Source organism: Phacochoerus africanus, chromosome 14, assembly GCF_016906955.1.
Source record: "Phacochoerus africanus isolate WHEZ1 chromosome 14, ROS_Pafr_v1, whole genome shotgun sequence".
Taxonomy (NCBI): domain Eukaryota; kingdom Metazoa; phylum Chordata; class Mammalia; order Artiodactyla; family Suidae; genus Phacochoerus; species Phacochoerus africanus.
Genome location: NC_062557.1, coordinates 36,081,632 through 36,097,323, shown reverse-complemented (window position 1 = coordinate 36,097,323; position 15,692 = coordinate 36,081,632). Strand labels below are relative to the sequence as shown.

Below are 15,692 nucleotides of genomic sequence, written 5' to 3'. Positions count from 1 at the left end.
TGGCATATGGAGGTTCCCAGGCTAGGGGTCTAATCGGAGCTGTAGCTGCTGGCCTACGCCAGAGCCACAGCAACGTGGGATCCAAGCCTCATCTGCCACCTACACCATAGCTCACAGCATCACCGGATCTTTAACCTGCTGATCAAGTCCAGGGATCGAACCCGCAACCTCATGGTTCCTAGTCAGACTCGTTAACCACTGAGCCATGATGGGAACTCCAAAAATTTTTTTCTGAAGATAAAATTTGAAGAATGCGATAGGTCAATCAAAACAATTCTCTATGACCAGGGCGGGGGGGATTGGGGGGGAATCAAAAAAGCTGCTACACTTAGTACTTACATTCATTCAGTTGTCTCATAACTGACATCTTTAAATAGCTCCACAGTGGTAAACCAGTAAATCTAAGTCTGCAAAACTATTAAAATTAAAATACACTAATGAATAATAAATGGGTCAGAAATGATCATGATAGAAAATAGTATTTGTTTCTTGAAAGAATAAAGAGAAATACTTAAATGTCTAATTTAGTGTTTACTTTGAACAAAAAAAACCCATTCAGGAGTTCTCATCGTGGCTCAGGGGTTAACGAACCTGACTAATATCCATGAGGATGGGGGTTCCATCTCAGTGGGTTAAGATCTGGTGTTGCTGTGAACTGTGGTGTAGGTCACAGACACGGCTCAGATCCCGTGTTGTTGTGGCTCTGGCGAAGGCTGGCGGCTACAGCTCCGATTAGACCCCTAGCCTGGGAACCTCCATATGCCCCAAGTGTGGCCTTAAAAGACAAAAAAAAAAAAAAAAAAGCCTATTCATAAGCCATTCATTCAGCAAATATTACTGAAAGCCTTAAATTGGCAGCATTATTGATCAGCAAAACCTGAAAAACTATGGTTTAAAGGCAGTCTAATATGTTAATCTTTTAAGATTTAAAAGATAATACTTTCTTGCTCAAAATGGACAGTACACAAAAGAAGCATGGCAAACAAAGTTGTCCCTAGAAGACTAGCAAAGATAAAAAGGTATGTCACAAGTAAATTATGGAACATAAGACAGAAATGAATTAACTCTCTTCAGGCTACGAGGCACAAAACAGTTTTTTAGTTTGGCTGACACTGGACCTGAATGTTATTTACCTATTTGTCAATCTTGTTATAAAGCTGCCACTTAAGGTTAAATTCCACTCAGTTATCCTTCATAAAAGCATCCAAATTAAATTCTAAGACTAAACAATGGTCTCTGTAGCTTGACGGTATTTACAATGAAATTCTGTTATAATGAAAGTCTATGAACATGTTGCTAAAACCCATATACCAGAGGAGTTAGGAAAAATAAATATTTTTAGCTCTGACTGCGTCTGTTTTTTCAGTTCTCAGATATCAGTTTTCTCAGCCTCATCACATTCTAGTTACTATGATTGTTTTTAAGATGCAAACCTCGGAAGAGGTAGTAGTTTTTGTTTTTATTTTTCTTTCAAGGGAAAAACTAGAAGCCAGTGATGACAGGTATAAAATTCCAAAAAGGTTAAGGCGCATAATAAAAATACCCAGAAAACTCTTCTCCTTCAAGGACACACTAATGATAATGAAACAACCTTGCTTTGAAGCAAACTAACACTACAATTAAAAGAACCAATTGGGGAGTTCCCTACGTGGCTCAGCGGTTAACAAACCTGACTAGGATCCATGAAGATGCGGGTTCGATCCTTGGCCTCGATCAGTGAGTTAAGGATCTAGCGTTGCCATGAGCTGTGGTATAGGTCACAGACTCAACTCAGATCCCGAATTGCTGTGGCTATGGTGTAGGCCAGCAGCTATAGCTCCGATTCGACCCCTGGCCCGGGAACCTCTGTACGCCTCAGGTGCGGCCCTAAAAAACAAAACCGAAATAAAATAAAGTAAAATAAAACTGGTCCTACCCACTATAAAGACTTCTGACCAGAGGAATTAGCTAAAATTTTCCCACCACTACATTTACCTACATTTACATTTCTATCACACAACCACTAAGCAAGATCTGATAAAAAGTTTAAATTAAAAAAAAAAATTTTAAAGGCTATAAGCAAAGAGGAGTTCTGTTCCCTAATTCTTTTTTCTATCAAAATATATCAGTACTGACCCACTATCCATTCTGTTTAAGGGAACAGAGCAAAAAGTAAAAGAAAAAAAAAGGTGTTTGGCTTTGGGTTTCAAGTGATATTATGTACAAGTATCTTTCTAGAATGTTATAGTTAGGCCAATACTAGTTAGCACAAATCCTTACTCAAAATCATTAGGTCTTAAAAATTACTGAACAGTATTACTACTGCTATAAAACAAGGAATTGAGGATTTTTAAAAAATGTATCAAATCAGAGTTGGTTTGCTGTAAGAGACTTTTACCAATTAGCAATAAAACGAGTTTATATTCTATTTCTACAAATCAGCAAAACTTGAAAGGAAGGTGACCTGCTACAAGTAAGAGCTGCGAAGAAATGTAAAATGAACTAAGGAACATGACCAGTCTCTTCAGAACTATCAAGATCATCAAAAATAAAGCAAGTCTGAAAAACGGTCACAGTCTAGAACAGCCAAAGGAAACATGACAACTAAATGTAATACAGTATCCTTAGTGAGATGATAGGACAGAAAAAATGTATCAAATAAAAATAAAGAAAATACAAATAAAGTATTGATTTTAGTTAATCCTAACATAACCAATATCGGTTCATGAGCTGTGAAAAAAGTACCATCCTAATGAAAAATGTTAACATGAAAAGAAACTAGGTGAGGGTTATTCAGGAACTCCCTAGAACTCTCTCTACAACTTTTATGTTAATCCAAAACTATTGTAAAACAAAAAATTACTTTAAAAAAATACACTATGGATGACACGAAGGAGACTGAGTTAAGGGAAGACCATTCTATACTTTAGTTATTAATAAGAAAAACTAATCTTCAAAAATAAATACCTCCCTCCTCCTCTCACCAGGGCAATAAAGGGCAATATTACCACCATAATCACAAATATTTCAGTAACAAGATGTGGTGGGTGCTGAACCAAACAGAAGGACACTGCCTGTTAAGAGCAGGCTCAAACTAAATTAACCAGCTTTTTATTACCACCTGGGTCCTTCCGGTTCCCCTTTCCTCACTGCTACACCTCCACTTGGAACTCAGGATTGCCTCCTGCAGCTGATGCCACCCCTACTGTCCAGCTGCTCTCTTCTCAGGGGAGCTTAAAAGAAGGGGATAGAGTGCCACAGATGGGAAGAAATGAAAAAAGGGGTTAGCTAGAGAGACAGAGGCAGACTAATTATCCCAAAAGGGAGGCAGACGGTGTCCCTGGAGCAAAGAAAAGGGCGAGACAAATATACTCTATCTGAAAAGACCTTATTATTCAAGATATGTCTGATTTAAGTAAAAACATTCTCAAGTAAATGACAGGCTTAAAAAAAGCTAAAACATTATAAAAATACCACTGGCTACAAAAACTGTTTAAAACGTACAGGACGGACTTTGTAACAGCAAAATATGATTACATACAACTACTAATATATTTTAGTTTACTATTTCAGTTGCTTATACCCTAATACTTAAAAGTTATTTACCATTCAATGGCATTCAGCAAAATCTTACACGTAAAGCCTAATTTTCCAAAATTACTTTCACTTCATACAAATCAATAGTCTAAAGTATTATTTAAGTATTACCATTTTTAAAAATTTATGCTAAAAAACAAAGTTAAACTACAGAAGTTTCAGGAGAAAACATACCTAACACACAACATGAAACATTAAGAAAAAATACCCACACAGTATTTTAATACACATCAAAACAACTCACATTTAACTTTAACAGGCTTTTAATTTTGAAAACATTACTCCTACTATGGTAAAATGAATAGCACATATCTGTTAAAGTTATTTTTGATTCCACAAAATGTATTTCATGGAATTTGCAGAGAAAGGTGGCCTGTTCAGATGCTCTGCCAACTTTACTTAGAAAACTAAAACCCCCAAGTGAGAATTATAATTTATCTATAGTTTTCAACATTAGAACAAGTCTTCAAATATTGTAATAAGGTGGTATTCATGAACATGCAAACATTAAAATAACTGACACATACCCAAGTCAAGGAAAGAAAAACAAAGCCAGCAGGCTTAGCTTCTGGCATGACAATTACAAAGTATCATCTTGCTGATGCTGTAAAGTAATATTATATCCTGATTTACATGCATGTTTCATATACATGTATATATACATGTATACAAAACACATCATATAACATATTTAAAACCACACTACATATTTAAAACTAAGGACCAGACTCTCCAGCAGGATCTTATTAGGAAAGCTGGAAAGCATTTATCATAAAAGAATTGCAACCACTCAAAAAAATAAGTATTAACACTGAAGAATTTGCTCCTTAGAAGGTAAAAAGCAACTACCAAAACAAATGTGACACACACATTCCTGCACAAACACTGGTCTTACTGACTGCTTGTTTGAGATAGTCACCCGAATTACATATCATCCAAAAACAAAATAGGTTCTGTAACAGGTCAAATGGACAATAGTAGAAACTTTAGGGTACTCGATTTCAAATAAGAATGATTATTTCAGTTACCTAAAAATTCTAAATTTACTGGTCAAGAATCATTATGTAACATCTTGTTTTAAGTTTTTGGTACCCTGCAGGAAATAACTAATCATATTTACATTCCTATCATCAAAGATTCAGTTTTAACATGGACTCTTACAATCTAAAGTAAACACAAGCTTCAGTCATTACTTGAAGAGCTATAGTTTCTTTTTCTAAAGTAACCTTTGGTCCTAAATGTCAAGAAATAACACTGGCAGTAGTCTTACTGATTTGCTCATAATAAAATTATTTCTCTAACTTTTTAGATTATGATCCCATGTCCCACTATAAAAGCTATTTTTATATTAAAGATAGCCTTTGATGGAACAGTATCTAAAATAAATGAATCCCTTTCCAAGGATAACAAAATTAACAAATGCCTTCATATGTTAATTTTTTAAGAATTGCAAATTTAAAAAATTACTACACGCCTAAAAAAAAAGATGAGAAAATTACAACACTTCTAGATACTTCTACAACGGTCTGCATATTCATACAGAAGAAAGCAGTGGCAGAAATGACTCAAAGATGAATTAAACTTGGCTTCAAAAGTATTTTATGACTTTGTTAGGTAATGTTCCCCTGGTTACATTTTTAGGGTAATTAATGTAACATGCCTTCCTTAGGCCCTGTCTGCCAAAAATTCATGAGAAAGCTAGGTAAGAATAAAGTTTTTAAAGCCTTAAAAAGCCTGCCATAATAAGCATAATTCTGAGTAAAATAAAATAACCAGTGAAATGAAACATGAAGCTGAAATTTTATCTGGTTTCATACCCAACAATGTTCCACCCCCCCCTCAATCTTAATTTGTAATACAAACGTTTTTGGGAAGAGTACACATGGCTACATCATTAGTTAGAAATGATAAGTTGCTTTCACCTGACAAGTCATGGTGAATAAGGTCAGCAAAATTGGGGTCTTCACCCCACCAAAATATCCACAATTCTCTTCTTCCAGGTCTTTGATCTCGCCGCCAAACACCAAGCACATCTGCCTTAAGGCAGCGACTAAAACTGCTCAAAATGGGGTCTTCCTCTGTCACCGGAAACAGAATAGGGGCAGAAGTTGGGCCTTGCCATACATATCTTTTCCACTTAATTCCCGTCAAGTCAGCCTGAAGAAAACAAAGTATGATTTTTTTATTAGGGCATATTCACTCAAAATCAAAAGCACTTGCTTTAAAGTCTCTTCATTAAGTCATTACAATTTTTAATGTATGCTCAGGATATCGAAAGCAGATTGACCCCAAAAATGTTTATTAGTTCTGATAATTCAATAACCAAAAATCAAAGGAAAAGAACAAAAACAATTTAAAAATTAACACTGACATGTCACTGAATAACAAGACAATAAATGTGTCCCAAGGAGAAATAAAAGAAGCTTAATATTAAACATAAACATGTACTTTAACATTGCACACTGAGTAAACATTTGCTCTCTGTCCTAACTTCTGTTCTGACTGGTTACATTTGTTCCTTGGTGACAAACTTATAACAGAAAATTAATTTTTAAAGACTCATCATTCCATGTTTATAGAAGTCATGGCTCTAACGAAAAGAAACCTGAACTACAACTGAAAAAAAAATCTTGTTAAATCTTTACATATTCCTTTTAGGAAAAGTCAAATAGCTGCTGACAAAGAACCGTCAGATTTGTGCTAGTCTTATCTTCAAAGAACCTGATCCTAAAAGTACCAAAAATAGACTGAGTTGGAGAAGACAGAAATGTAAAACCTGCTGTCTTCTTACAGCTCAAGAGATGCAAATTAATGGACACTGTACAAGAAAACATTTTATTTTTTAGATAAAAAGTAAAGATCTCAGTTTAGCATCGTGAAAAGAAATTCATTAGAGCGAACTTGTAATTCTGAATCTAACTTAAAGGTGCAAAGCGCAAGGTGCCAAAAATGAAACTGCTGATACATGACTGGCAGTTTACACTGGCCAACTAGTTGTGCTCCGCCCACTCAATTCACTTACCTATCACACACACTCTTAATATTTCTCATAGGATAGGGAAAATGAAAAAAGAAAGTCACCTAAACTTTAAATCACTGATGAAGCTAAGTTACTATCCAATTGAAAACTAAATATTTGCAACAGTTGGTACTTTTGAAAGTCTTTATTGGATGTTCCCAGATCTGGGCCAACGTACACAATTATCATCCCTAAATCTAGCTTTCCCTGACTTTCCAATAAAAAGAGGAACAGCCCCCTCAAAACATGCTAAAAACGAAGGCAAATTAGACAAATACAAAAATATTTAGTGCAAAACCACAGCACCTCCTCCTCTGGTTCGCTCCACTCTCACAAACATAATGTTCTAATAAAAGCAAGATGGCTAAAAATTGTCAAAATGGCAAGTTGTTTTCAAAGTTTGAAGAGAAAACATATGAAATGGCATCTACTCCTTTTTACACAGAGCCCGAAGTCGCGCAAGGAAGAAACCAACCCCCCTATATAGATTGACTCACAATAAAAAATGGACAACGAAAAGAGTGCTTAAGTTCCGGGGTCCGCTTTTTTGGGGGAAACCAGATGAGCAGAGTGAGACAGAAGGAGAACGGGCAATAATGGGTAAGTGTGAAGAAGGGATACACGGTCCATGAGGAGGAGAGCAACAGTTAAGCAAGAAACAGAGGGAAAGGCTAGTGTCCTGCCGGACAAGGAGCCCAAGTTAAAGACCAGACTACGAGGAGGGGGAAAAAAGAGTCAGAAACGAGAAAAAGGGCCGACACTCGAAACACAGCGCCCGGGACCTCCGGAGAGGACCGCGGCCGCCGGGCTGGTGCCGAGCTGGCCGCGACTCCGGCTCCGGCTCCGGCTCCGGCTGGGCCTAGCCCGGGGACTCCGGCATCTGGAACCGACCCGGACCCCCTCCCCCACGGCCCAAGGGCGCACCTCGCGGCCCCTCCCCCAACGCCCGCTCGCCGTGGCCCCCGCCCCGCACTCACCAGGCAGAAGAGGTTACAGTGACAATCTTCCAGGCTGGCCCCGTTCGGCACGAAGGAGGAACTCATCGTCCCTCACAGCAGCCGTCGCCGGCGCCACAACCCACCATCCGCCATTACCGCCGCCTCCGACCAGAGAGAGAAACACAGACACCGGGGAGGGCGGGGGGGTGGTGGTTGGGGGGGCGGTGGAAGAGGAGGCCGCCGGGCCGCCCGCCCTCCCCACCCACCCCCCCGCCGCCGCGAGCAGTCCCCGCCGCCCGGCCGGCACCCAGCCGCCCGGGGCCGAGGGCCGGAGGCGGGAGGGCCGCGCCGCGCTCGCCCCGCGGGCCGGACTGCGGCCGCCGCGGAGCCCGCGGACGCCCGTCCCTCTCGGGGACAGAGGGAATGTGTGCCCCTGCCACAAGAAAATATAATAAATTACACAATAAATAATTAAAATCGAGTCCGAGAGGGCAGATCCCAGGCCCTGGACGGCTCTCCCGGGCGGGGAGGCGCCCGCAGAGGGGCGGGAAGGGCGAGAACCGGGAGAGAAGCCCAGGCCCCCGACCCGGCAGCGGCGATGTCCTTAAGCCCAGAGTCTCCTCAGTGGCGGAGGTGGTGGCGGCGTCTGCGGGCTCAGACCATTCTCTGGCTGTGTCTTCGTGTCGTCCCTGGGCCAAGCCGGCCTAACGTCCGCTCTCCTGCGGCCTCACCGCCGGGACGCCGTAGTCTCCCCCATTTTGTGGGCCCAGCGGGCGGTGTTTTTTCCCCCTTTAATCCGAATTCACGGGTTTTCCCTTCGCTTTAATGGCGGCCACAGGGACCAGCTCGCCCTCTCTGCTCGCCCATTGGCCGCCTGGAGGTCACGTGCGCCCGGGCTCCGTGGGGAGGGGGAGAGAGAAGGGAGCGAAGGAGAGCCGGGAAGCTTTCAGCAGAGGCGGTGAGCCCAGGGGGACTGGGCAGCCAGCTGGTGGCTACTAAGATAGCGCCATCTGCTGGGTGCCCCGGCCACCGTGAGATGACCCAGGGCCCTGGCCCTATCTTACTCCTTCCCAGGGAATTTACAGGGTTCACATAACAAATCTGGGAATTACGTTGAAATCCGTTTGAATTCCTTAGAAGTGTTGCAAAAATTCCAAGATCTTCTTTATTCTACAAGGCCACTGGGGTGCAGCGCAAACCCGTGGGCCTGGGAGTCAGATCTGCGATAGGACTCAGCCGCTTGAAAGTTTGTGATATTACGAACGAAACGTAAATGAAACAATATAGTCATGCGGCTAACAGCCTGGGAGTTAGAGCCACACTGCTTGGGTTTGAAGCTTGAGAGAATCACTTACCTCTCTGTCTCAGTTTCCTCATCTGTAAAATGAGGAAAACATATCCCCTGCCTCACAGGGTTGTTGTGGTAATTGAATTAATACAGAGAAAGCAGGTAGACAAGTGCTGGGCACAGATATGCATTGTTTAGACTGATCTATTATTGTTGTCATCATTACCTCATATGGTTATTGTAAGGAGTAAGTGAACCAGTGTATGTAAAGTGCCCATTAGAGTGTCATCTCCAGGAGAACTGGGACTTACTTTGGTTTTCCGCTATCTCTCTGGCGTCTTAAAAAAAAAAAAAAATTCCTAGCACACAGTAGGTGCTTGATATCTGTAAATTTGCAGATGAATTAATAGTAAGAAGTAGGAACCGAATAAGACATTAGTTTCCTTCCCCACGAAACATTCAGTTATTGACTGGATTACACTTCAAAGTAAGGGTTCAAACATTTTTCCTGAGAATTTTAGAGGGGAGAGAAAGAGAGACAGAGAGACAGAGACAGAGGCCGAAAGGAAGGAGGGCAGGAGAGAGGAGGGGAGGAAGAAGTAAAGGTGACCAAAAAATTGGAAACATCAGCAAGTCAGGCTTTACCATAATTTTAAATCTTAATTGCCGCTGTAAAATAATGGTGGGTTCTTCCGTGTCACTTCTTCAGCCACAGAATGAAAAGCATTCTTCTATCCATTGATTTATCTATGGGGGTGAAGAGCCCAGATCTTAAAGGGAAAAGCCTATAGAAAAAGTTCTGCCACTTGCTAGTTGATCTTGGATCAAATTTGACTTTAGATTAAATTAATTTCTTATTCTCAGTCTTCTCATTGTAAAATACGGATAATAAAAGTACTTTTCTCCTAAAGTATCCAGTGGATGAAACAGTGTAGGCATAAGGCTTGTCACAGTGCTGACTGCATGTTAGCTATTAATATACTTAAAAAAAAAATCATTATTGAACACCTGCTGTTCAACTAAGTGTGCTCCTGGTCTGTGCTAGGCCTAGGATACAAATATGAATAAGATACATGCATATCCCTAAAGATTCCTGAAGCAAGGCAATAAAGGAACCATTTCCCATAGAGTAAGATACAATGCAATGTAGGTAATTGCGTGAATAAGGTATGTATCAACTGTGGCACAATAGGAGTGCTGGAGGAAGAGCACCAAAGTCAGAGAAGCCCTCTCAAAGTAGGTAGCATTTGAAATCAGATTTGAAAGATAAAATGAATTCTTATAAAGCCCTCTGAAGCAGTTAAATGGTATTAAACCCAATTCAGATCCAAAGGCCACATATCAAAGTCAATTATACACCCAGGACTAATTCAATCCAGGAGGTCAAATCAGCTAAGGTCCACATCCTCTCTGAGCTCCTGCACTGGGAGGCAGTAATCCCCAGACTCAGTAAGGTAAGAGACCCTCTACTCATCTCTCTTTCACTGAGGGAATCCTCAGACCTTAGTTTCTGCTGCTTTTGTCACTCACCCTGCAATGTTCTCCCCCACTTTTTTTTTTTTTTTTAAGGGCCGCAGGTGCAGCATATGGAAGTTCACGGCTAGGGGTCGAAGCGGAGTGACAGCTCCCACACAGCAGCACTGGATCTGAGCCGTGTCTGTGACCCATACCACAGCTCACGGCAATGCTGGATCCTTAATTGAGCGGGGCCAGGAATTGAACCCCCAGCCTCATGGATACTAGTCAGGTTCCCCTGAGCCACAAGGGGAAATCCTCTCCCACCATTTATTTTATCCAAAATCATCCTTTTTAGAAGTCTTGCCCTTAAGCGCCCTGCCCCCAACTTGAGCACCTTCCTTGGGACTCCAGAGGCTCAGAGAATCTGCTTGAAACCACCAGGTAAGAAGTAACATTTGATTCAATGTCAGTCTTCTCAAAAAGAAGGGAGAGGGGAGGCGGGAGGGAGAAGTGAAAAAGTAGAAGAGAGAGGTTGAAAGAGAAAGAATGGAGATGCAAAATGGAGGAGAGGGACACCAGCTCGAAGGGGAATGGGAAGGAGAGAGGAGTGGTCACAGCACACAGAGCCCATGTCCGCAGCCTTGTATGTTCTCTTAAAATGACATTTTGTGTGATTTAAATAGTAATGGAGAGACACAAAAACAGTATTTTATATTGTCAAAAGTTTGGAAGATATGGAAAAGTTGAAGGATGAAATATATATTCATATATAGATATATAGCCTCATAGTTGAAGTCATACTATATGTACATTTTACTACACATACTTGTCACCTAGTATGTGTCTGTTAGGTCATATAAGGACAAGGCACGGCACATACAAGGAGCTCATCATCTCGATAGGGTCAAACTGGACAAACTAGGGCCAAACTCTACACAATGCCTGCTAGCTCCCTAACTTCCCATTACTCATTTGTCAAATGGATGAAATCATAGCACCTAAATGTTAGAGTCGTTGTGACAATTAAAAGAGATAATCCAAGTAAAATAAGAGAGCCGATCAGGAATCTTAAAATGAATCTAGAGGTCGCCTTGAGTTGATAATCACCTATTGTCTTCCACTCTTTGAAAGGTGGATTCACTTAGTTATCTACATTTAAAACTGTTCTTTAACTTCTTCATCCTTTTAGGGGCTCCTTTCTGAATGGGATAATGGAGTTGGGCCTGACCTCCAGGAAGGGCGACAGAGTTACATCACCGGAGTCTGAGAACGTTTAGAAAGGGCAATGTTTGGCCTTAGGACTGATAACCCCCACCTGCTGAAAAATCTCAGGGTCCAGAGCAGTGCTGTCCAGTAGAAACATAAAAGCTAAATAAAAAATCATTGAGATAGTTTGCTTTTTTTTTAACCAAAGCCTTAAAATCAACGTGTATTTTCACTTATAGCACAATTCAATTTGGACTAGCCACATATCAAGGGCCTAATAGCCACACGTGGCTGGTGGCTACTGTGTTAGATAAGTCTAGAGTCAAAAGCTGAAAGCTAAGGACCAATTAAGCTGTGGAGTGAGTGGTCTTGTGCCCGGGGACAATATTGATTCTCTTAAGGTCATGTCAATGATTTAATGTTGTACTTAATTCAATAGAAAAAAAAAAGAATGAGGCATTACAAACTGTCTTATTTAGTGAATGCACAGACACCACTTCATTGAATATAGAAATAAACTAAATTAGCACATTAAGAGAATTAAACACTTTTCAGTTCTAAGCCTCAAATATCCTGAATTGTCTTGAAGGTTGCCCTGTCTTGCCATTTTTCTTAGTGCTGTAGCATCTAGTCTTAACCCCGTTTTTCTTAATAAATGTTTTATTTTAACATTAAATTTGAGGTCAGTTCCCCCTGAAATTAGGTTTGTAAACCTTCATAAGCAAATCAGATATCCTCCTTCCCCTATCTTTATTATACTCGAGATAATCATTTAGTTCCTCTGCATGTTTTCTCAAACATAGTGAAGGCGGAGTTCTTGCTGTGGCTCAGCAGGTTAAGAATCCGACTAGTCCTGTCCAAGAAACTCAGGCCCCTCTCTCCCTCACTACAGGTAACCACTTGAATTTACCATTACCTTGGTAATGTCTTTAATACTATTTTTAGTACTATTACTACTTATGCATGAATATCTAAACAATGGATATTATCATTCATGTTCTAAAATTGTATCTAAATAATATTATGCATTGAAGCACCAGTAGGCTTATCCATGTTTTGAGGCTTATCCGTGTTGATTTGGCTGTTTTAGAAAACTTCTTTAAATGTGCTGAAATTTCAATACATTCACAGGCTCATTTTCAGTGGGTAAGAGTGTGTGTGTGACTTTTGTTTTGTTTTGTTTTCCTTTTCTCTTTCCATTGATCCTTGCTTTATTCATTCATTCAACAACTATTTATTGAGGATTTCTAACTGGCAGAGTCCTAGGCACTTTGGGATATTACAATGAATGAAAGAGACTTAAAAACAAAATTAAAAAATAAAAGAAGAATCCGACTAGTATCCATGAGGACGCAGATTCAATCCCTGGCCTCATTCAGTGGGTTAAGGATCCGGTTTTGCCACAAGGTGTGGCTTAGGCCACAGATGCGGCTCAGATCTGGCATTGCTGTGGCTGTGGTGTAGACTGGCAGCTGCAGCTCTGACGTGACCCCTAGCCTGGGAACTTCCATATGCTGCAGGTGCGGCCCTAAAAAGGAAAAAGAAAAAGAAAACAAAAAAGAAGGGACTAGATTAAATAACTGATATGATTTATCACCTAATATGTAACACTTAATATATGTGAGGGACTATGCTAAGTATTTTGCATTAATTATCTCTAATCCTCATCAAAAGCTTCTGAGGTGAGTATGTACATAGTATCCTAATTTTCTAGATTGGGATACTGAGGTATAGAGAGCAACTTGCCCAAGGCCAAAGAGGTCTGTGACGTATGCTAATCTACTCAAGAGAAACTTCCTGGAGGGATAGTGAAGTCTCTTCACATCCTATTTCTTAAACCTTAGTTCAGCGCTCTCAGGTGTAAAGTTGTTCAATGGTTATTCTTTCTCTTTTGAATGAAATCCAGCCTCTTCATGATTTGGCCTTGGGGGTTACTTCTTCAACCAGATCTGTTCTTACCAACCAGGCTTTCAAGTCCTCCCTCCTTCCTTTGGCCCCCCTCTTCTCCCTCTCACCTGCATCTTCCTGGAAGGATGAATTGGGTTGACCCTGGAGAAGATGCAGGTCGGGGGTAGGGGCTGTAAAGGAAAGCCTGGTTGGTAAGAACAGTTCTGGTTGAAGAAGTAACCCCCAAGGCCAAATCATGAAGAGGTTGGATTTCATTCAAAAGAGAAAGAATAACCATTGAAAAACTTTACACCTGAGAGCGCCGAACTAAGGTTGAAGAAATAGGATGTGTAGAGTCTTGTTGGGGGCATGATGGTAATCCAGGCAGGAAGTGAACTAATTAAAAGGAGCTTATCTAAAAACATCCTTTCTGTTTCACATTTATCTTTCTGTTTCACATTTATTCCCTCTATCAAGGCATCAGCAAAGAAGAGGGAAGGAGAGAAAATCACTTTTGCAAAACGCTGAGTTTTCCTTTCCTACTGAGTAGATGAATTTTCCTTAGAGTAGCCACAGCTGAGAGAGGAATCAAGTGCTGTTCTCTGAACTACTCCTTCTGCTAGAAGGTTCTAGGCAGGACTTTGGTCTCACAGGATAATTATTCCTGCCAAGATATAAACTAGTTTACAATTTTATTGTTCTCTTCCCCCATGAAAGAGTTCAAAGGAGTTCAAAAAATGTGACCAGTCAAGAAGATAGAAAGATTATTCCAGGAGTTCCCGTCATGGCTCAGTGGAAATGAATCTGACTAGTATCCATGAGGACACAGGTTCGATCCCTGGCCTCACTCAGTGAGTTAAGGATCTGGTGTTGCTGCAAGCTGTGGTGTAGGTTGCAGATGTGGCTTGGATCTGGCACGGCTGTGGTGCAGGCCAGTGGCTACAGCTCTGATTCAGCCCCTTGCCTGGGAACCTCCTTACGTCACTGGCATGGCCCTACAAAGACAAAAAAAAAAAAAAAAAAAGATTATTCTAGAATCTCTTGGTTCTACCAAGAGTATATAAGGGATTTAACAGTGATATAGATGAAGACAACAGAGTTTTATACCATTTCTACCACTGCCTTTGACATTCATTCATTCACTCATTCATTCACTTAATACCTACTGATATTTACCATGAGCAGGGTTCTGTTCTAGGTATTATGATGATGGAGCAATACACAACAGTGCATCAGAAATAGATCTGATCTTCCAGAAGCTTATTAATCTTGGACAACAAGACATGTACTAAATAACTACAAGTTTTGTTTGAAGTGCCAAAAAATGGGTATAGATCGAATAGTATAAAATTTTTTTTTGTCTTTGTGTCTTTTTAAAGCCACACCCACAGCATATGTAGGTTCCCAGGCTAAGGGTCTAATCAGAGCTACAGCTGCCGGCCTACGCCACAGCCACAGCCATGCTGGATCCGAGCCACATCCGCAACCTATACCACAGCTGATGGCAATGCCAGATCCTTAACCCACTGAGCAAGGCCAGGGATCAAACACGAAACCTCATGGTTCCTAGTTGGATTCGTTTCCACTGCCCCTCGATGGGAATTCCTAAATCAAATACTGTAAAATTGAAGGAAGATGAGGCCATTCCAGGCAATAAGGAACAAAAGGTTATTGGAGAAAAACATTGCATTTAAAGTGGAGAATAACTGACACCTAAGATTTGTACTTGCAGAGATTTGGGGAAGAGCCATTTAAGCCATTGTTTCCCAAGCTGGAGTTTGAGACCAAGGTTCTTTCTGAAGAATGCTATTGGGATTTCCATGTAAAAAAAGGCCTTTGGTTATGCTGGTAATTTGCCTATTTGTTTTCAGATTTTCTTTTCTTCTTCTACCCTCTTCTGTATTGCAAGAGATTATTCTGTGCAAATAACATTTCTCAGGCTCCTTTATCAATTTCCTTGTGGTTTGGCTTGGCCAAGGGAGGCAAGGTTGGCAGGTGAGGCACTATGGAGAGGCTAGGTCTTCCCTTCTCCTTGTGCTTCAGGCAGTGTCTCCAGCAGTGGCTGCATCTTTTTTGTGGCCTCAAACTGCAGTTGGACAGCCCCTCCCTCTGTGGCTCCAGCTTCTGCTGGGCAGTCCAGACTCTTGGGCTGGTGTGTTTATCGATTGCAGCGTAATAAATTACCTTGAAACTTCACAGCTTAAAACAGCAAACATTTTATTATCTCACACAGTTCCGGAGGTTTAGTCATCTGAGAGTGACTTAGCCAGGTGGTTCTGGCTCAGGGTCTCTCATGAGGTTGCAGTCAAGATGTTGGCTG

At 40.9% G+C, this 15,692-nt stretch overlaps 1 protein-coding gene across 1 annotated transcript in view; it reads right to left on the bottom strand.

Annotated features, from left to right (window-relative positions):
• The window catches only part of MED13 (mediator complex subunit 13), a 98,943-nt gene extending 90,530 nt beyond the window's left edge, over nucleotides 1–8,413 (bottom strand). The window contains 3 exon segments of the mRNA XM_047758042.1: nucleotides 5,499–5,534; nucleotides 5,536–5,733; nucleotides 7,573–8,413. Coding sequence (XP_047613998.1) covers nucleotides 5,499–5,534; nucleotides 5,536–5,733; nucleotides 7,573–7,638 — 300 coding nt within the window. The 5' untranslated portion in view covers nucleotides 7,639–8,413.
• Between the last annotated feature and the right edge of the window lie 7,279 nt (nucleotides 8,414–15,692).